The sequence below is a fragment of the Tinamus guttatus genome, unplaced genomic scaffold, assembly GCF_059628265.1.
Source record: "Tinamus guttatus ecotype Peru unplaced genomic scaffold, ASM5962826v1 Tinamus_guttatus_pri_ptg000441l, whole genome shotgun sequence".
Taxonomy (NCBI): domain Eukaryota; kingdom Metazoa; phylum Chordata; class Aves; order Tinamiformes; family Tinamidae; genus Tinamus; species Tinamus guttatus.
Window position 1 is genome coordinate 152,980 of NW_028288975.1, and position 20,387 is coordinate 173,366.

Genomic DNA, 20,387 nt, shown 5'->3' on the forward strand with positions numbered 1-20,387 from the left:
GTCACCGGGCGGTGTTTGCGCGCCCCGGGGCGCGGGCACGCGCGGCCGCCCCGCTGTCCCCACGGACACGCTGGTCACCGGGCGGTGTTGGATCCCCCCGGGGCGCGGGCACGCGCGGCCGCTCCGCTGTCCCCACAGACACGTTGGTCACCGGGGCGGTGTTGGATCCCCCCGGGGCGCGGGCACGCGCGGCCGCTCCGCTGTCCCCCCCCGCGAGGCCGCGCCGGGAGCGCCCCCTGCCGCGGGGCCGCGCCGCGGCCGCCCCCGTGCGCGTGCGCAGCCGCCGCTCCTCCGCGCCGCGCGGGGGCGCGCGCTCCCGGCGCGCGGGCGCGCGGAGGTGTCCGCGGCGCTGCCTGAGCGCCCCGGCGCGGCGCGCAGGCGCGGCGGGCAGCCCGGCCGGCCAAGCCCCCGCCCCGCTCCGCGCCCGGCCCGGTTCGGCCCGGCCCGGCCCCGTGCCCAAGATGTCGACCAAGAACTTCCGCGTGAGCGACGGCGACTGGATCTGCCCGGACAAGAAGTGAGGGGCGGCGGGGAGCGGCGCGGGCTCGGCCGGGCCCCGCGGCGCGGCCCGCGCTCACGCGTGTCTCTCCGCAGGTGCGGGAACGTGAACTTCGCCAGGAGGACGAGCTGCAACCGCTGCGGCCGAGGTGAGCGCCGGCCCGGCCCGCCGTGCCGTTCCGTGCCGTGCCGTGCCGCGCGGGCAGCGCCTCAGGACCGCCCTTTCTTTTGCAGAGAAAACCACCGAGGCCAAAATGATGAAGGCCGGCGGGACCGAGATAGGCAAGACGCTGGCCGAGAAGAGCCGCGGCCTCTTCAGTGCCAACGACTGGCAGTGTAAAACGTACGCGCGGCGCCGAACCCTCGCGCTCGCCCGAAACGCGTCCCCAGGCCTGCGTGTGGGCACCCGCGGGAGCGGGCCCGGCCGCGGGGCCAGGGCTTAACATAACTGCTCTCCACGAAGCAAAAAACGGTGCTGTTGCTTGGTGGGCAGCAGTTACGGAGGTAATGGCACGGGGAGGAGGGGAGTTGCTCTCCGGGAAGCAGAGACCTTTCTCAGTTTGGAAAGCACACGTACATGAGAGTAATACCATCGTTACAGTGATCTTGTGATTAGTTTTACCATTCTTTAAATATTTATTGAATAAACACACCGCATAGCTAGATTTTCTGACATACTATTTAAGGCATAGACTGACATCTAAAGTAGAAAAATACCATTTAATTAAACACTTAAGCTTTTTCGAGGACCCCTCAGTTTTTCCGCAGCCGCTTTAAGCGTAGCGGTGTTTGCTGGTCAGCAGAGCTCCCTGGCCGGGGCAGCCTGGCCTTGTCCATCTCTGCCCTGCAGCCACCGAGGTGCGAGGCAGCAGGGTGAAGGAGCAGCCGGAGGCGACGCGTTGCGCCCCGTGTGTGCGTGTCACGGGGGGTAGCGGGGCTGCGAGGGTCCCTGCCGGGGACGGGAGGCTGCAGTGGGAATGGCCTTTCCCCTCTTCACTTTCCCTTCCCCTCTCTTGCACTCTGGAGAGGAGATCTGGCAACAGCAGACGCTCCCTTATCCTTTATGGGTTAGAGTGTTGCTGGTGACTACTTCACCTGCGTGGAGTTTGCAACCATTTCAGTATGTTTTTGTTAAGTGTCGGTCCAGTTTTAGCTTCAGATAAAACATAACTTCAGGTTTATGCTAATGCATGTTGTACAGTCATCCCTTTGTGCATTTAACTGCTTTCTCCTTGGTGTGGCCTGTCACCTTTGTACTCACAGAGTGGCACGGGCTCTTCTGCAGTTCCTTGGGTCTAAGGGACCCTTTGCCTTGAGTTCGTTGCTTTGCGTTAGTGGCTGCAGATTGCAGCTAGGAGTTGGCAAATAGATTTTTATGATTTCTCTGAATCATTGCCTCAACACTCAAACTTCTTAATTTGAATTGAAATATTTTTTATTCATGTTTTGTTCTTTTTTCCTCTGAAGATGTGGTAATGTGAATTGGGCCCGAAGATCAGAGTGTAATATGTGTAATACTCCCAAGTACGCTAAGCTGGAGGAAAGGACAGGTAAGATATCTATGATTTTAAAATACGCTTACATAGTGTAAGAAACTTCTTTTTTATGAACCACGATATCATTTAAGGAATCTGTTTTCGTAATTAGATTAGCAAAACTGAATCATCTTTCATGTGGAAATAAATTTGTGCGTTCTTAGACACAATGACTTTAGTAGTAAGTAAAGTGTTTAGGTGGCTTCATTTGGAAGGTCAAAGAATATCCAGCTTAAACCGCTTCTGTGCTCCGTTTTGTGACTAAAAATGTTCAAAGAGTAAATATCCTTTTTTTAATTTTGAGGCTTGTGAGATACATGCGTATATACTTGTAATGCCCATCAACAGGCAGAAGAAAAAAGTTGGAAGGCAGTGTGGAATAGACAGTGTTTCGTGATAAGAAATTGGAAGTTCCTTCTGCATTAACAGTGAAGCCCAGCAATAACTGGCACAGAGAACACTCTTAAAATGGGTCATAGCTCTGTTCTTACTCTTAGCTGTGTAAAGGGGATTAAGCAGTGAGTTTAATGCTTGGAGCATGTGCATTAATGCATAAAAAGGAGGGTCACAGAGAAGAGTGCAGAACTTCTTCCTCAAAAGATTATTTCTGAATTGCTTTCAAGTTCGGGTGTCCTTCAGAGTAGAGCTGTGGCCGTGCGTGGCGGGTAGCGCGTGCTCGTCAGGCTGGCAGAGTTAGCAGGACTGAGAGGGAGCAGCCTGTGTCCTGCGCTCACACAGTGAGGAGGAGGAGGAGGAGGAGGAAGGCCCAGGGCCCCAGAGGTGCCCTGGTTCCTGTTCGGGGGTGTTGGGGGTTTTGTGGCTGGTTTGGGGGCGTTTCGTGCCTATGCCTGCCTGGCAAAGGAGAACAGCTTTGGGTCAGGGCTGTGGACAGCAGCAGTTTTGTGAGGTTGCTTTTCTCATAGTTTTACGTACAACATCCCTTAGCACAAACCGCTAAGGTTTTAATAAGTGTCTACTTCAGCAGTCACCCGGTTTAGTGTCCCAGTACTGGCCCCTGGACTAGTTTTATGTCAGAACATCAATTACGACTTCAGGCAAGGAACGGGCATTGAGAACACTAATTAAAAGCTGTCTTTTGGAAGTGATCCTGTCACTACAGAAGTCTGAGCTCGGAGTTTTGAGCGTATGGAGGGAGAGGGGAGTTACTTGATTTTTGTTGTTTTAAGCAACAACGTATTCCAGGTGACATGTGACATGTCTCCCCTTTTTTTCCCTTTGAGTTCTTTGCACAAACCCTAATTAACCAATAGAGGAATAACTTCTTTTTTATTTTTTTAACCTGGACTATTTTTTTTTGCAAGCTTTAATTCCCTAAAAGGGGATGGGGAGAGGGATGTCCCCAGACGAGGAGTCGGCTCCGGCCGCTGGCTTCTCCGGTTGCTGGTTGTCCCTCCAGCACAAGCGAGCGGCGCTGCTGGAGGCCGTAGCCGGTGTCGAGGCCTCCGGCACCGGAGACGCTCCGAGGCCGACCCGGTGCAGCTGCCCTGGGAACGCGGGGGCTCGGCACCCCTCGAGCCTGTTCCTCCACCCGCTGCTTCCATCGGGCTCCATGTCATTTGTGCCATTTAGTCCATTTTCTCAATTGAGTTCCTGAGGAACTATTTTTAATAAATGTGTGTGGGAACAACTTGTGCTCATGTTACGTTTTTATGGCATGTATATTTATAAATCCACTGAAGGCTTCCGGAAACCGCATGGAAGTTTATTCTAAAGTTTGCGCTCGATGTAGTGGAATACAGCACAACCCAAGAGATTGTCTCATTTTACCACTTTTTAAAGGATACGGAGGAGGATTTAACGAGCGTGAGAATGTTGAATATATAGAACGTGAAGAGTCGGATGGAGAGTACGACGAGGTAAGAGGATCGCTCGTGTCTCGTGGGCCTGGGGCTTGGGGCAGGGCTGCTCACGCTCGGTTTCCAAATGAGGAGAGGCCTCTCTTGTCACGAGTGCCCAAGTGCAAAGCGGTTCTGAAGCGCGAGTGAGCACGGCCGGGCCTTTGTGGGGGGCAAGGCCAAGAACCGAATCAAATCCAACTGGGACAAGCACCGTTCGTTAAAGTGCTCGAGGAATCGGCCTCGGGGCATTGCCTGGTGATCAGCGTTTGTTTACAGAAAGATATCGCAGAGATGCAAATGAAAAATAACAGCTTTGTTACATTCAGATTTTTATTAATCTTGTGTCTAAATACTTGTTTAGATCTAAAATAAGTATCTGTTAAAAAGTCTCTTTTTGCTAATCATTGTTTGAAGTTACTCCTCTTTGAGTATTACTTCTTTTAAAAGTGGTTTTACTGTATATTTTCTCATAGAAATCATATCAAAAAGTACATTTGGAAATGAGTTTTGATAAGTCATGTTCTAACGGAGTAATATTTCTCAGTTTGGTCGCAAAAAGAAAAAGTATAGAGGGAAGCCAGTTGGTCCAGCATCTATCCTGAAAGAAGTGGAAGATAAAGAATCTGAAGGGGAAGATGAGGAGGATGAGGATGAAGATCTTTCCAAATATAAATTGGATGAGGTACTGTGTTCCGCTTTGCTGATAGCTTTCCGTAGTGGTAACTGTAATGTAGTGTTGTAGCAGTAGATAAAGTTTGGCCCGTGTTTTGTGCTGCCTTTGCAGCCATGTGAGGATAACAGGGCGCGCAGCTTCTGGAAAGCACCTGCACCTGAACTGTGTCATAAAAATTAAAGCTTAGGTGCTAGCCTTCTGACACGGCTGGCTGGAGCCTTTCTGCGTGGCTAGCACATCAGTGGGGGGTTCCTGAATTCTATGTGTAATCTATTAAAAATCTCAGACTTTTTTTTTTCCAGTTAGAAAACTGAAAATTTCAGAGATTTTTTTCCATCTTTCTTGAAGTACCTGGTATCTGTGTTTTGCAGGATGAGGATGAAGATGATGCTGACCTTTCAAAATATAATCTTGATGCTAGTGAAGAAGAGGACACTAATAAGAAAAAGAAATCCAATAGGCGCAGTCGTTCTAAGTCTCGATCTTCCCACTCACGATCTTCATCGCGCTCATCCTCCCATTCAAGCTCAAGGTCTAGGTCCAGGTAAACGGGTACAGGTCAAGGGTAACGCCAGGCAAAATGTCAGTATCTAACTTCTTTATTTACTTTTTTTTCTTAATTGTCTTATAGTTTTAGCTAATAATGTTAACAATTTTATCTCCATAATTCACACAGGTAGATAATGTTCTGTCCTGGCCTTCTGCAGCAGCTCAGTGGGAAGGCTTCGTGCCTTCCTGCTTGTTCTAGTTATTTAAGTTGATGTTTTAACTGAATCCTTGAAATAAGTTTTTTTTAAAAAAAAAAAGAAAAAAAAGTTAGTTTCAGATTCATTTTTGCACGTGTTGACCATGTTTTGCTGAATGGCTGCACTTTTCTGAGAAGCCCTGAATAGGGAAGCAGAAGGGCAGGAGTGTGAGAGTGGGAGGAGGTGGCAGAAGGGGCAGCGATGCAGGCCGAGTGCCCAGTGAAGGGGCTGAGGGAAGCAGAGAGCAGGAGCTTGAGCTTTATTTGGTGGGAAGAGGCAAGCAGGGCTGTAAGCAGAGTGGTGGTGCTGCAGAAACAGCAGAGGAGGTGTGTAGCGGTCGTGGGGACACAAAAAAATCTGATTGGTACCAATGTAAGAGATCAGAAATTACTGAAATTCCATAAACAACTTGATATATGTTCCATAATCACATTATGTAAAGCAAGCTGTAGCTTTCTCGCTGCCTCGCAGCTAATGTAAGGATGATATTAATTAGCAGGTTCAACACCTCCAATTAGTACTAGCGCACGGCGTTATTACGGAGCTTCGTGCCTGTCCCGTTCCCGATTCTGCTCCTCCTGGCGCTGCGGAAGGGCCCCTGGGCGCGGAGCAGCGCAGCCCCCCGCGCTCAGCCCACCGCGCCGCGTCCCCGTCCTGCGCGCGGCACCGCGCCGAGCGGGGCAAACACGATGCAAAAGCTGCTTCCGAGCATAGCCCCGTGCATGAACTCCCACATCCTGACGTGGAAGCAAAAAGTACTTGGATTTACCTGACCTTTTTTTTTCAGATCTTCTTTTATATGCTTTTAGTAACGTGATTCATTGGCAATAACAGTTGCCTTTTATGACACTTCGAGATACTTGAGTTTTTTTAAAAGGTTTAAGTGTGTTTTCTAGTTAGAAAGCATGTGTTCATACTGCTTTTGTTTTGCAGAGTAAAAGCAAAAAGAGTATATATAGAGAGACAGTATATAGTGACAATATATACTAGGAGATTGAGTGCATGTATAAAATAGTTTGCCTGAAGAGATTATTAGAATTTGATTGTGCAGTCTGCTTTTTACAATTGTTGCTGAAAAGTCCAGTGCCATTTTTATAAACTTCTTATGGTTTGTGCCTTAAAGAAACACTGTCACCTGGAAAAACTTGAAGGTGCTTCTGTCTCTGCTTACAAGTACTGCTGGCAGGGCCTATGTTTTAGCCAGAAATTAGCTTCCTTCTCACTCCTTAATTTTTAATGCAGAGGAAAATCTTTATAAAAATTTTGACATTATTTACAAGGTGTTTGTGAGAACTCACTTGGTAAAAAAATGAGCTGTTCGTAATAGTCTTCATTATTCTGCTTTTCAGAGAAGCTGATGCTTTCAGATTAAGGCACAAATTAAAAGAAAAGCTGTTTCATGAAATAGTAAAAGGTTATGCAGTTGTTTGATACATTCTGCCAGATAACTGCAACCTTTGTTAATTTTTTTCCATTGTTTTAGGAAATGTAATAAAAACCAAACTATACATTTTTGAATGCTCTTTACTATGTTTCTGTTTCCAAATGTAATGTGAAATTAGAGGGATGAAGGAAATTGTCACTCATTTAGTGACTAAGTCCAGATGTCCCTATGCATTGGAAACTCTACTAAAAAAGTAAAGCCTCTGCATAGGCTTTACTGCTAACACTAGCAGTTATTCTGCTAAACACAACAGAAAGAACACCAATACCATTTTTCAAAAACTAACAATAATAAAGACTATTGTTTCAAAGTCTTGCTAGGCAAAATTCTGTATCTAGTTTTAGAGCAACCTCTGTGTGTCCCGGAGCTGTTAGATATTGGAAAAAGTCTTCCCTGTTGTTTCAGGTCCCATTCAAGAAGCTCTTCCAGCTCCAGATCAAGATCTCGCTCCAGCTCCCAAGAGCACTCTAGATCTCGTGGGTCGAAATCAAGGTGAATGAGGTAGCATTCTCCCCTTGCAGAGAGGAGAAAGGGCAGAAGAACCAACTGCTTGTTTATCTCATCGTAGAATTGTGTTGGTCAAAAAACATTAACTCGTTTTTGTCTTGGAAGTCAGAATTCCCGGGGTCTCTGCACAAGATCGGTGCCACTACTAATGTGTTTCTTGGGAGTGCAAGGTTTGGTTGGAGGAGTTGTAAGTGTGACCTAGAGCTAGAGGAGTGGACTGCACACATCTGCCCTGTGAAGGAAGAAGAATCTGAATGCATGCTTGCTTACTTCAGTAATTTTTGCTCTGTTTTTACTGTTTCCACTTTGTCTAGAAACATGCTGCGCTTCTGCTTACTGTGTTTAGTGCTAACGTGTTTAACTGCCACTAGATAGTGCTGTGATTGTCTTTGTAAGCGTGGGGAACTGTTTGCAAGTGTTGGACGGTTAATCCCGCGAGCTGCCTGCAGGAGTTGGAGTTAGCTGGTACTTTCTGCATAGCAGTTACTGAACTGTGCAGGAAGGATGAACGGGATCGTGCAGATTCCTTGGGGTGTCCGTGCGCAGGCATCCTGCCGGCGGAACTTTGCTTTTGCAATGGAACGAGGACCCCATCCCTCTCTGTGCATGTAGAGAGCCTTAAACTGTAAAATGAGGAAAGTGAAATTAAGTTGGGAAGGAGAAGCAGCCAGAAATGAGGCCGCCCCAGGTTGGTGGCAGAGGCTCCGTGCGGGTCCCCGGGTGCCTCGTCAGCAGGACAGGGTTGTTGGCTCGTGCCACCCTGCCCCGCCGAGGGGCCCGCTGTGCCAGCTGCCTTCAAAGAGGAAAGTGCTTCATTATTTACGAGAGCGCTGACAATATTTGACCAAAATCTTGGGTTTGGAACAGTTTTACTAGGTTACTGAAAAAAATCCTGTTAGATGCTTTTATGTAACTTTGGAATAGAGTTTAGGACTGTCTAGCTCTAGTGCCTTATTATTAAAAACTCCAAAAGCTGCTTCTTTCCCCCTCAGATAACAAAAGGAATTTTTGATAGAAACTGGTTCAACTGTTGCAAATGCCAAATGACTGTATTACAAAGAGGGTTGAGGGGTAGTGGTGGTTTTGTTTGTTTGTTATATTATGGGTTTGGAAGGTCTTACTACTTACCCAAATTTACTGTGACATCTGTAAATTATACATCCTGAGGGCTTTTCCAATTCTAGTTAAGATGAATTAAGTTCCAATGTGAAATGTCCTTTAATACATAGAGAAACACAGTTAAGTTAGTGCAACGTCTGGCATTTCAACCCCTTTTGCTTTGTGAATGGGATTGCTGAGGGGTGTCGCAGGCTCCCATAGCTTGTGACCAAAACACTCATCTTGGGAGAAGGCTGGAAAGGGCTTTCCAAACCACTGCTGGGTTATATTTTGAGATGTACCATGTAACAAATTTTATTAAGAGAACTACCATGCCAGTAGAAGTCTTTATTGGCAGTTAACTAAGCAGTAAGTATTAAAATATCCACAGACTTCTTTCAAAAGAACATTGATGTAAATAGAGTAGCAGGTGCTCATGAAAATGTCTCTTTGTTCTTTGCTTGTTCTTTCTGCATTATGCCAGAATTAAATCTGATTTATTTCTTAATCAATAAAGATCCAGCTCCAGGTCCTTGAGGGGGTCTTCAACCCCAAGGAAAAGATCTTACTCAAGCTCTCGCTCCTCATCTTCGCCCGAGAGAAGCAAGAAGCGAAGTCGCTCTAGATCTTCTTCATCTGGTGATCGCAAAAAAAGACGATCGAGATCACGGTCACCCGAAAGGTTTGGGTTTATGTAGAATAAGAATGGGTGTATTTAAATGTGTGATATTTTTTTCTAAAGGATTGAGACTCACTGGGAAAAAAAAAAAAAAGTTTGATCAGTTATTGTGATGTTAGAAGTAGTTCTCTCACTTTCCCTGTTCTGTTACTACTTTTTAAAACCTCTCAAGTTTTTTGCTTTTCATTTTTTTTTAATGGAACTTTGTCCTGTTAGGAGCATGTTCCATAGAAAGACCTTCTCGCCACTCTTTCAGCGTGTGAAAGTGTTGACATGTATATCACTAATCTATTGTCCAAAGCAATATTGCACCTAGAAATTGTAGGCTACTTTCAGTATTAAATTTACCATACAACTTTAGTATTAAATTCACATTCATGAGCTTAAAGGCAGTTTAAAATTATTTTTATATTCTTAAAAGGCCCCTATTAAATATACATGGCTTCCAGCTATTATAGAATACAGTCTACTCTCTACTCGAGGAGGATGCTGAAATTAACTTCAACTTATTTCTTTGCATGCTTTCTCCATTTATATCTTGCAGACGCCGCAGATCATCATCCGGATCTTCCCATTCTGGTTCCCGTACAAGTTCTAAAAAGAAATAACGTATTAAAGTTCACAGTTTAAAAAAAAAAAAAAAAGAAAAGAAAAGAAAAGAAAATCCAGTCAGTGCATGAGACATATTTTTAAGAAGTTGGTGTCTTACTTGGTCAGAAGTGCTGAATCTGCTAGTAGAGGTGCATGTCTGTCCTTGCTTTCTGGAAAATTGCAGCTTTGTTTATTCACAAGAAAAAGTGAGGTAGCATTTTAAGCCATAAACTCCCCAGAGGAGGTGTGAAGTTTTGCTGTTTGAGTAAGTTGTTTTCTTTCTTTCTTTTTTATTGTTTTTTAAAGACTCAGTTACTCCATTCCTGGCTGTTAGGTAGGAGCAGACATGGGTTGGATCTGTTGTTCTAACACAACCACTCTCAGGTGGCAGTTACAGAAACGGAGGAGGATATGGGAGGACCCCATCACCTTTCTGCATCCAGCTCCTGGGCTGCTTTAACGAACCTCTCGCGGGACCACGCAGGATTAGTGTAGCTCTAGGGCTAGTGTAACCCGAGGTTACGGCAGTGAGTTTTTGGAACCTTTTTGGATTTTTTTCCCCTGTGTTGAAGTAAAAGCATAGCCCAGTGCCCCCGTTGTTTCTTTGTAGGCAGGTGTAGTGCAGAATAGCTATTACACATCCAGCCTGTCCGTAGGGAGCGATACAGACCTGGTTCCTTCGGCCTCTGCCTGGCTTCGCGCCCGCTGCAGCGGGTGCTGCGGCAGCTTTGGATTCTGGAGCTTGTCTTCCTGCCCCGCAAAAGGATCCATGGCTTAGGAACTACTCTTGAGGGGGAGGAATGTGGAAGCAGCTTCTTGGAATCAAGTGAAGTTCCTGCAGGCCATCTGTAAAATTTTAGGCTGACCAAAAATTTCAAGGTATCTCATTTTTCTTATACTTAAAAGTGAAAAATAATAAACTGTGTAGAAAGTTCCAACACCTCAGATGTGTTTTTTCAATCATTCTTGTCCCTCAAACATGTATAACTTATGGCTTAAAATGCTTTATGGACTTTAATAGCAATATTACATTAAAACTTGGTCACTTGAGCTCTGTTTGGTTAAGACAGGTTTAAGTATCTTCAGTGCCATCACAAGGTAAGTATGTTAAGGAAAACTCTTCTAAGCCAACGAGGAGCAATGTATCTGCAATTACTTCAGTAGTAAAGTTTCCAAACCCTTATTTGATAGCTGCTTTTATAAAATGAACTGCACAGAACAAACAGAGTAAACTACGTCCTGCTTTTTCTTTTTTTTTCCTTTTTCTCTTTTTCTCCCTTTTTTGTTTCTCTTAAGAAGTGAACTTCTTTGGACTGGTACCCAAGCAAAGTGGTTTTGGTGAAGAAATATTCTGATAATCTTGCAGAAAACACCCTGCAATTTCTTTTTTAGTGTTTTATATCTAATTTCCATGCTAAATATGTGTAGATTGCACAACAACAGGTTAGTCTTGTTAACTGTGCCTCTGACTTCTTTAAAGTCCACCTACTAAATTGTAAAAATCAGACCTAATAGATGCTATGTTGTTACCTTTTTTTTCCCTTGTGCTTTGTAATAGCTTGTTGCTGTACTTAACAGATGAAAGCTTTTAAATTTAGCAAATGGTAGGCTACAGACAAAGGAAAATTATGGTTTAATTTGGCTTAGATGAAATGTAAGACAAAACGAATCTGTAGACGAGTGTAAATAAAGCCTGTGAGTCCTCTGTGCAGCGAGTGCTTTGTCTGCGAGGCAGAACCCCCTTCCCGAGCAGCCTGGAGCGCCGGCGCTGGTGCCGGCCGTTACTGCAGCGCAGCCTCGCGCTGCCCATCGCAAATGTGCGCGTTGTTTCAGTCCCTTCAGTACTACAAGTATCTGGGCATTTAAACAGCAGCATGTCTCAGATGAGCTTTTATAAAATTTTGGGATATTTCCTTCTGTATATGTTCCTTATGTGCTTTTTGGAAAGTTTTCAAAGGAAGCAATATCAAACCTTGCATTTTTGATTGCTAGATTTTTAAACAAAAAGGCGGAGCGGCTGCGCTCCATCCTTGCATGCCTGGTACAAACTAACCCGTACCTGGTTTTGGTTACCGGATCAGCAAATAAAGGAGCACAGTCACCTCTAGGAAAACACACGGAAGGATGAAGATTAGGCTGGGTTTGGGTTTGTTTTGTGTTTCGGGGTGGTTGGGAGAAGCAGAGGGAAGCAACACCCACCCCAAGTAGTATAGGAAATTTTTAATTCTGGTGTAGAAAATATTTCCCTTTTGGCAAACATACTTGACTAGTTCTGTAGGCAATTTATTTCTATGCAGCTACATCAAAATCTGTGAAATCTCTATGGCCTAGAAGGAACAATTCTGATTAGGTTATGTGCTTTTCGATTAAAAATTAAATATTTCATAAATTGTAATGCTCTTGTGTAAATGTTCTTACAGTAGTTGAAAACAAAGGAATGAATTGAAATAAAAAGACGAGCTTTCACTATTATTAAACTTGGCAATAGTAAAATCCATTGCCAACAGTCTTTTCTGTTCTAATAACTCAATAAAAGTTTTGCAGTGTACCCGTCAGCGCGTCTCGCACTGAGGTTCCTTAGCTTCTGCCCTGGGTGCCCAGCGCGGGCGCTCGGGTCCGGCCTCTGCGGCCGTGAGGAGCCTCCTGGATCCCGGTGCCTCCCTGCTTGTCCTGGCTGCGTGGAGCCCCGCGGTGGGTGCTCCGTCCCGGGTCCGTGCCGCGCGTGGAGCCCCGCGGTGGGTGCTCCGTCCCGGGTCCGTACCGCGCGTGGAGCCCCGCGGGTGGGTGCTCTGTCCCGGGTCCGTGCCGCGGGTGGAGCCCCGCGGTGGGTGCTCCGTCCCGGGTCCGCACCGCGCGTGGAGCCCCGCGGTGGGTGCTCCGTCCCGGGTCCGTACCGCGCGTGGAGCCCCGCGGGTGGGTGCTCTGTCCCGGGTCCGTGCCGCGCGTGGAGCCCCGCGGTGGGTGCTCTGTCCCGGGTCTGTACCGCACGTGGAGCCCCGCGGTGGGTGCTCCGTCCCGGGTCCGTGCCGCGCGTGGAGCCCCGCGGGTGGGTGCTCTGTCCCGGGTCCGTGCCGCGCGTGGAGCCCCGCGGGTGGGTGCTCTGTCCCGGGTCTGTACCGCACGTGGAGCCCCGCGGGTGGGTGCTCTGTCCCGGGTCCGTGCCGCGCGTGGCTGCGCGGAGCCCCGCGGGTGGGCCCGGCTCGCCGGGGTGCCCCGTGCAGTAACGCGTGCGAACGGCAGTCGGCAGCGCGCGCAGCGGGAAGGCTGCTGAGGACGCTCGCCTACCGCCTGCAATAAGGACTTTAAAACTACTCACAAGGGCTGCAGGATACCTCGCCGCTGCACCCAATGCGTTTCCCTCATAAAAAGCTTCTAGGAAGGAAGAATTGAAATTTTTACCGCGACCATCAAGCTCTGCTTTGCCAGTAACGCAGTAAGGGAAGGGAGCTGCTGGGATCAGACATTCCTTCTCCTTTATCACCCCATTTTAACTGGCTGGGAGAGTTTGTTGTTGGCTACCACCGAGAAACACAGTTAAATCCCTTTCAAGTCAAATGCCCAACTAAGGCTCAAGCGAATGGCGGCGGGTGCAGGTTTGAGTCACGCCACGGGTTCTCTGCGGGTGTGAGTGGGGAGGCGGCTCCTCCTGCAGCGCTCGCCAGGGCCCCCCGCGGAGGGTCACCCAGCTCCGGAGCGGCTCGCGGGACGGCGCAGGCAGCAGGGCCTCCTCTTTGCTCATCTCGGGCCTTGGGTTTTCCCACGGCTGTGTCTGAGGAGCTGATGGCCACGGCAACGGCTGCGGGGGGTCCCTGGCCACAGGGATCCGCGCCTGGCGGCAGGAGGCGCCGGTGACAGCGCCAGCGGGAGCCGGGGTCACTGAGCGGGAGCGAGGCGGGGAGGAGAAGGACTCGGCGCAGCGCTGCCGAGCGGCACCAGCGCCGCTCAGTGCGGGACTGAGGGGAAAAGGGAAGCAAAAACACAGAAGAAAAGGACGAGGAAAGGAAAAGAGAGGAAAGAGAGGGAGGGAAGGAGGGCGCGGGGCGGGGGGCGCAGGTGGCGCGCGCGGGCCGCCCCTGTCCCCGCCCCCGGCCCGCCCGGCCCCGCGCGCCCCGTCCCGCGCGGGCGGCGCCGCCGCCGGCAGCACCATGAGGCGCGGGGCGCCCTGCCCGCCCGGCGCCAACGGCTCCGAGCCCGGCGGCCCGCGCGCCGCCGCCTGCGCCGCCGTCTCCGTGGCCTTCCCGCTGAGCATGATGATCGCGGGCGCCGTGGGCAACGCGCTGGCCATGGCGCTCGTGTCGCGCAGCTACGGCGCCAAGGAGAACCGGCGCAAGCGCTCCTTCCTGCTCTGCATCGGCTCCCTGGCCCTCACCGACCTCACCGGGCAGCTGCTCACCAGCCCCATCGTCATCGCCGTCTACCTGTCGGAGCGCGCCCGGGCCGCCCTCGACCCCTCGGGCCACCTCTGCACCTTCTTCGGCGTCAGCATGACCGTCTTCGGGCTCTGCCCGCTCTTCATCGCCAGCGCCATGGCCGTGGAGAGGGCCCTGGCCATCCGCACGCCGCACTGGTACGCCAGCCACATGAAGACGCGGGTGACGCGCCTGGTGCTGCTGAGCATCTGGCTGGCCGTGCTGCTCTTCGCGCTGCTGCCCGTGGCCGGCGTGGGCCGCTACACGCTGCAGTGGCCCGGCACGTGGTGCTTCATCAGCACCGGCGACGACGCCTTCGCCGGCAGCATCTTCTTCGCCTCCACCTTCGCTTTCCTGGGGCTCTCCTCCCTCTTCGTCACCATGGCCTGCAACCTGGCCACCATCGAGGCGCTGGTGTCCCGCTGCCGCTCCAAGGCCACCGCCTCCCACTCCAGCAAGCAGTGGGGGCGGATCGCGACGGAGACGCTCCTCCAGCTCCTGGGCATCATGTGCGTCCTCTCGGCGTGCTGGTCGCCGCTGCTGGTAGGTGTCCTGCTGTCGCCAACGCGGGGCCCCGCGCGGGCCGGGCTGGGCATGCCGGGAGGGTCGCAGGAGCTCCGCGTTCCTGGGAAAACAGCACTGAGCAGTGGGAGCAGGAGGAAGAGGAGGCAGGATCGGGAGAAGAAGGTCGTGGAGGGGGAGAAGGCCGGGCGTGGGGAGGTGGCGGGTCCCGCAGACGCGGTGCCCATGCAGGGGGCAGTGGGCAGGCCCTGCCGAGCGGCTCCGTGCGGGCGACAGCGGTGCCAGCGGCGGCTCCCGCGGCGCCACGGGGACGGTACCTGCAGCATCGCTCTCGGGAGCCCGCCACGGCGCGGAGGCAGCCGCTGCGGGGAGGGAGCCCTGTGCTCAGAGCACGGAGTGCTTTAATACTTCATTTTAACTCCCGCTTACGGCAAGCCCCTACTTTAATGCTTGATGAGGGAAAAAGTGTGACTTAGGGCTTTGCAAGTAGCATCTGATCTCAGGGGACCCTGCACTCCCTCTCGTGTAGGGCAGGGCTCAGTTTCTAAAGGACCCTGGTAGTTTTCCCTCGGTTTCTCTCTTCCTCACTTTCATCCCCCCACTTTATCCCCCGGTGTAAATCCTGCTGTGGGTCCAGGGGCAGAGAAGAGCAAGGCCAGCTCTGTCCCTGCCCTAGGGATGAGGGTCCAGCCGGGGCTCCTGTGTCCAGCTGCTCTCAGGGGCCGCTGGTTCTGGGACTCCCTGTCCTTGGCTCCTTAAGCTCTAGTGGAGGCCGACAGCTAATGTTTGTGTGAATGGGGTAGCATAAAAAACAGGTTAGTCCAGTAGTGTTACCCTGGTAAACGTCATCAACTCTCCAAAACAGAAACTATAAATAAAGCAAATGCATCAGGGGCACTAAATTTACTCTATAGTAAGGATGGTTATTAGCTTGTGGCAAAAGGAACCCTGAGACCACACTGCCCATTCAGGGAACGTGAGAGCAAATAACAATATTCTGCTCCCAAGACCCCAAGGGAAGTTATTTGTGCTGCTGAACCAGGAGACTCTCAGTGCCTGGCGCTGCTGCTGCCGGCCCTGGCGCCGGGGCCACCTTCCCCTTCCCGTGTCACATCTCTGCAGAAGCCACCCCAGGTCCCGCTGTGCTGCGGATGCGCACAGGGCAGTGCGCGTCCTCCTGTGTACGGGTTTGTACATTTTTTTTTTTTTTTTTTTACTTTCCCAGAAGTTGTTGCTCTGTTCTTGCCCAGTTAAATTGCTTGCCCACAATAAAACAGAGGAAAGCTGCGATGCGGCTGCTGGGACGGGAGCAGGGAGCCCTGCCTGCCGCCCGGCATCGCGGCGGAGCAGCTGGGGCTCTTGCACAGGTTGGCTTTAAGCAGCCTCGGGCACCGAGCAAAGTGTTTAACGTCGCGTGCTCCTTCCTCTTCCAAAACCTCAGCAAAGCCAGCGGCGCTGCAGGGAGGCCTCTCTCTTCCCTCGTGCTGCATGGCAGGACAGCAGCTGTGTTTGCAACACAATCAGCTCTGCTCGTTTTTGGTGCAGCCAAAATGCTGCATTCAGCAGGCAGAACCCGGAGAAGTGCTCCTCAAGCGAGCTGCATTTCTCTGTCCTGAGTGGGCTCCAGTTTGCATCATCTTTTATTTATTTTGGTAAATAACTACTGAGCAGAGTCATTGAAATAAGCCAATGGCAGACTGGATCCGTCCGAGGCAGAGAAAAGTGCTGCTTGTTTGCCCAGAAACACAGGTGCAGCCTCGACCTCCCGACGGCTCCGTCGGCAGCTCCAGTCGCTCCCGGGACACTCTCAAGGGCATTTAAAGCAGAAATAGTCATGCACTCTGCTAGCTCTCCCATTGAAAGACCTCGTTAACCCTCATATCAGAGGAAAGTCAAATGCATTCTTCTATGCAGGTTTCTTTCATTAAAATCTAGTATTTTGTGATTTTTTTAGATGTATAAATTAGAGTTATAGGAAACATATTTATTTAAAGAAAAAAGATAATGCCTTGGTGAACAGCAGGGTCCTGCCTGGACTTGTCCTGGCCTTGCCCACTGCAGGTGACAAGTAATTTTGCTTAAAACACAAGTCATTTTCCGTCCTGGGCAGCTTTTGTTCTGCCTCAGTTCCAGCAGAATGGTGGGAGCGAATCCTAAGATTTCCATGAGACGGAGTTATGGCTTTTATTTTCAAATAAGGTTGTAAATACTGATAGTTTTCACATGGAAAAATCATATCCTCTCCATTGCAGCCCGTGCACGGTTTGCTCTGCAACCACGGTCACCTCCATCCTTCTACAGCTCTCCTGCACAGGAGGGAAATTTTTAGGTACCAGAGTAGGACAAATGGGAGATGAGTAGCAGTGTAAACAGATGGATCTGATGATCAAACTTCTTACTAGCATAAACAGTGTAATTTCATTGACTCTATTCCACCTGATGTTGCGACTCTGGACCTTTTATTGTTTTAATTAACTTAAAAGACCAATATGGGCAATAAACAACCTCTAACAATATCAAGCTGAAATAAAATTTCCAGTAGAGCAATTGATGGTCTGACAAATATTCCAGTAGAAGAATATTAGGTAATAAAGACAAATATAATCAGCAGATGGCTGCTTGAGAAATGTATTTTATTGGTCTAATATTTTTTGCAGCTCCACAGATCCACTAAGAGAAGAAGACAAGAGTGGCCAAACCAGAGCTATTGCAGAGCTCCCCAAAAGGAGGGCTAGGGGGGCAGATCTGGAAGAAAATAATTCAGATGTGTGGAGGGACAAATCTTGCCCGGTTTCCGTGTGTTGTGACATGGGCACAGGTGTATTTAGGTAACAGTGCTGGTGCTGACGGCGCGGCGGTGCCCGCCGGACCCCGATGGGCACAGCATGCCGAGCTGCAGGCACATCAGCCCAGATGTCTGCACATCTGGAGGCGGTGTGCACAGCAAGCTGCAGTTGGGATCTGTGTCCATCCCGGGGAGCTAAACAACTCTACCAATGGTTTGTTCTGCCGTTCTTCGTTTTAAGTTAAATACATCAGATGAAATCCTTCATTGCTCCTATTTAAAGGAATAAGCAGCTACTTTACTGTTCAGGTGTTTCTCAGGGTCAACATGTGGACCCAGAAGGTCCTTTGAAAGGAAAAATCCTCCGCCGTGGCCTGTGCTCCGCGGTCCCTCCTCCCGGTGCCCGTTCCCTTGCCCGTCCCCGTTTCCAGGCACGGGGCAGCCCGGGGGACACTGCCCCGGGTGCGCGGGGCTCACGCCGCGCCGGCTGCGGTGGAGGCCTCCAGAACGCAGCGTGACGACGCGGGCGCTCGCGCTGCTCCCTGGGCCAGCCTGCTCAGGACGCGCTGGCGCTGACCTGTGCAAGCAGCATCAGGTGGGTTGGACGTCACGGCCGGTGTGCACGGCCCGCAGCCCCGTCCTGCCACCGTCACGGTGCTCAGGATGTTCAGAAAGGCTTTGCAAGCAGGAAAAGGACCCGCGTTCAGCAGCTCGGGCCTAGGGGTGCGCGGGCCAGACACGGGCTGTACTCCTGGCTTCCCCACGTCCAAGTGAGTTCACTTTACTGTTGTTTAATAAATGGTTTGGACTGGGCAGCTAACAACAAGGCCAGCTCTATCTGCGATGCGTTATAAAGGCCTGTGCAATAGGATAAATATACATCAAATAGGAGATAAAGGATTGTTGGACTAGATGATTCATCTCCCAAGGTCCCTGCCAGCCTCAGCCACTCCGTGCAGGAGGCCACGTCCCCACATCAGCCCCGTCTCCTTCCTCCCCTACCCTGCTTTAAAGGCTCCCGGAGCTTCGCTGGGCGGCACGGCCGGGTTAAGAGCACAGGTACCTTCCTCAGGACCCAGTGGACACTGGGCAGCAAGATCCACGCTGAATGTCCGCTCGGAAAACAGCCGGAAAAGCCTGGGAATCCTGGGACTTTGCACACAAATGCAACTAAATGCCCTTAAAGTGCTATTATATTTAAAGACAGGTGCAGTTAATGCAGAAAGCTCAGTGGGAAGCTTCAGGCAGCAGACATCAACTAAACCATGGAAAAGTAAACATAGCTCTGATATCTGGATATCTTTCAAATGTGGTTGATATTTCCCATAGATATGTATTGGTGTATGAGAGCCCCAGAACTGTCTTGTTAGCCTTAAAAGACCAAAAGGAAAAAAAATCTGCCCATAATTTTCACCTGACCAAGGAGCAGGCTGCAGTGGGCAGGGATCCTGTGGCCGGAGCGCTGCTCCTCAGCCGAGTTCCCCCGTGGCAGGTTCTTGGTAGCAAATCAGCCGAGCCCTTGGCAGTGTCCTGCTTTCCTAGGCTGTGACATGAGAATAAAAGTGTCCCAATTATGTGAAGCTCTATATTGATACTTGTAAAGCAAGTTTATATCTTAAGTTAGAAAGTGCAGTACTGTTATTAAAAACAGTTTCTTAGTTAGAAAGTGACGTACTGTTATTTTAGTATCATTTTAGTGCAGTTTTCAGTTGACAAGTCCTTTAAGTATTGCAAGCTTTGGAGCAATTCATAAGAAAATATAGACCCTTTCTGTTGCCTTCCCCTCTTTGCAAAGCACACCAACAGCACAAATATTCTCCTACATCTTGATGACCTTTTTAAAGGGAAAAATAAAATCACTGACATCTCGGTCTGCTGGTGCTGGAATAGAGTGGGTGTGCTTTGAAATGCAAGTGATAAAATTATCTTAGATTTGGGAGCAAAAGTATTACTCAATGCTGCCTGTTCTTTTGGTATTTCTGAATAAATTGCCAGCTTGGATGTTCTGGGAAACTAGCTCCTAAATCTGTAGTCACAGAGGGAGCTGAACTGAGGGGGAAAAAGAGGAAGAAAAGTTAATGAAGAAAAATTCTAGCTTTTAAAAATAAAGAAGATATTTTTATATTTGGTTTTTTTTCTGACATTTACTGTTCACAATGTAACTTTGAAAGCTCTACTAATTACGAGTTATCCAGCTGTTCATTACAATGTTGATAATATGATAATGGTAAAAATGAGTACCTTTAAGTCAGTTTTGCAAGGTCAGTAATTTCCCCTTCCAGCAAGTCCATCCGGAGTCCCTGGGATTTAGCACACAGTTTTCTGCTGTCTCAGTCAGGAAGGAGCACGCTCTTTCTAGCTGAGATCCATAAGTCAGTCTGACTGTCAGTCTCATTCAACACAGAGCCAGAGCTGCTCTCTCAATCACAGTTATTGTGCTCTTTACTACCTGCTGTGGTAGTGCTTTGACTCGGATGAGAGAGAAAAACTGCAACAATGGAGTTTTTTTGGGATATTTGCATAAAGCGATGTAGATATGATCTGTTAAAACGTATCGTTTTTCCTCCTAACTTCCACAGATAACCATGTTGAAAATGATCTTCAGCCACACGTCTTTTGAGCACTGCAACGGGTTCGGCAGCGCCGCGCAGGGCTCAGGCCTGCACAAGGAGTGCAATTTCTTCCTGACAGCGGTGCGCTTGGCCTCGCTCAATCAGATACTGGATCCGTGGGTTTACCTGCTGCTGCGGAAGATTCTGCTCCAGAAGTTCTGCCAAGCAGCCAGCGCCGTCTCCAAGTGCTCCAACAACGAATGGAAAGAGCGGTCGATAACGTTATCAGAGGAAATCAGACGGACAACGGCGTGAAGGAATATTGATCAGTTTGCAGGAAAACTACTTTCGTCAGCAAGTCTTAACTCTTACTGTGAGCCGGGGTAGCTGTAGCATGTTAGTGCCTACGCAATAGCCCAAAATGGTATTACTGAATGGACTTAAAGTGCCAAATAATTATGTAACCAATGTGCCAAAAACTCACAAGTA

At 49.6% G+C, this 20,387-nt stretch overlaps 2 protein-coding genes across 2 annotated transcripts; both read left to right on the top strand.

Moving 5' to 3' along the window:
- Positions 1-382: 382 nt before the first annotated feature.
- Positions 383-9,979, top strand: ZRANB2 (zinc finger RANBP2-type containing 2). Its single transcript, XM_010214034.2, has 10 exons — positions 383-517; positions 595-647; positions 733-841; positions 1,966-2,048; positions 3,834-3,910; positions 4,437-4,574; positions 4,937-5,109; positions 7,161-7,247; positions 8,878-9,042; positions 9,584-9,979. The coding sequence occupies exons 1-10, from the start codon at positions 462-464 to the stop codon at positions 9,645-9,647; spliced, it is 1,005 nt and encodes a 334-aa protein (XP_010212336.1). The 5' UTR covers positions 383-461; the 3' UTR covers positions 9,648-9,979.
- A 3,796-nt stretch (positions 9,980-13,775) lies between these two features.
- On the top strand, positions 13,776-20,380 carry PTGER3 (prostaglandin E receptor 3). The gene is made up of 2 exons (XM_088531966.1): positions 13,776-14,582; positions 19,926-20,380. Exons 1-2 carry the CDS (start codon positions 13,776-13,778, stop codon positions 20,211-20,213), a joined length of 1,095 nt encoding a protein of 364 aa, XP_088388092.1. The 3' UTR covers positions 20,214-20,380.
- The last annotated feature ends 7 nt before the right edge of the window (positions 20,381-20,387 follow it).

Bases quoted from the DNA above. Each gene is read 5' to 3' on its own strand.
- ZRANB2 (XM_010214034.2), top strand. From the start codon at position 462: ATGTCGACCAAGAACTTCCGCGTGAGCGACGGCGACTGGATCTGCCCG. The intron at 4,575-4,936 runs GTACTGTGTTCC...TGTGTTTTGCAG, and splicing joins CCAAATATAAATTGGATGAG to GATGAGGATGAAGATGATGC. The intron at 5,110-7,160 runs GTAAACGGGTAC...CTGTTGTTTCAG, and splicing joins AGCTCAAGGTCTAGGTCCAG to GTCCCATTCAAGAAGCTCTT.
- PTGER3 (XM_088531966.1), top strand. From the start codon at position 13,776: ATGAGGCGCGGGGCGCCCTGCCCGCCCGGCGCCAACGGCTCCGAGCCC. The intron at 14,583-19,925 runs GTAGGTGTCCTG...TAACTTCCACAG, and splicing joins CGTGCTGGTCGCCGCTGCTG to ATAACCATGTTGAAAATGAT.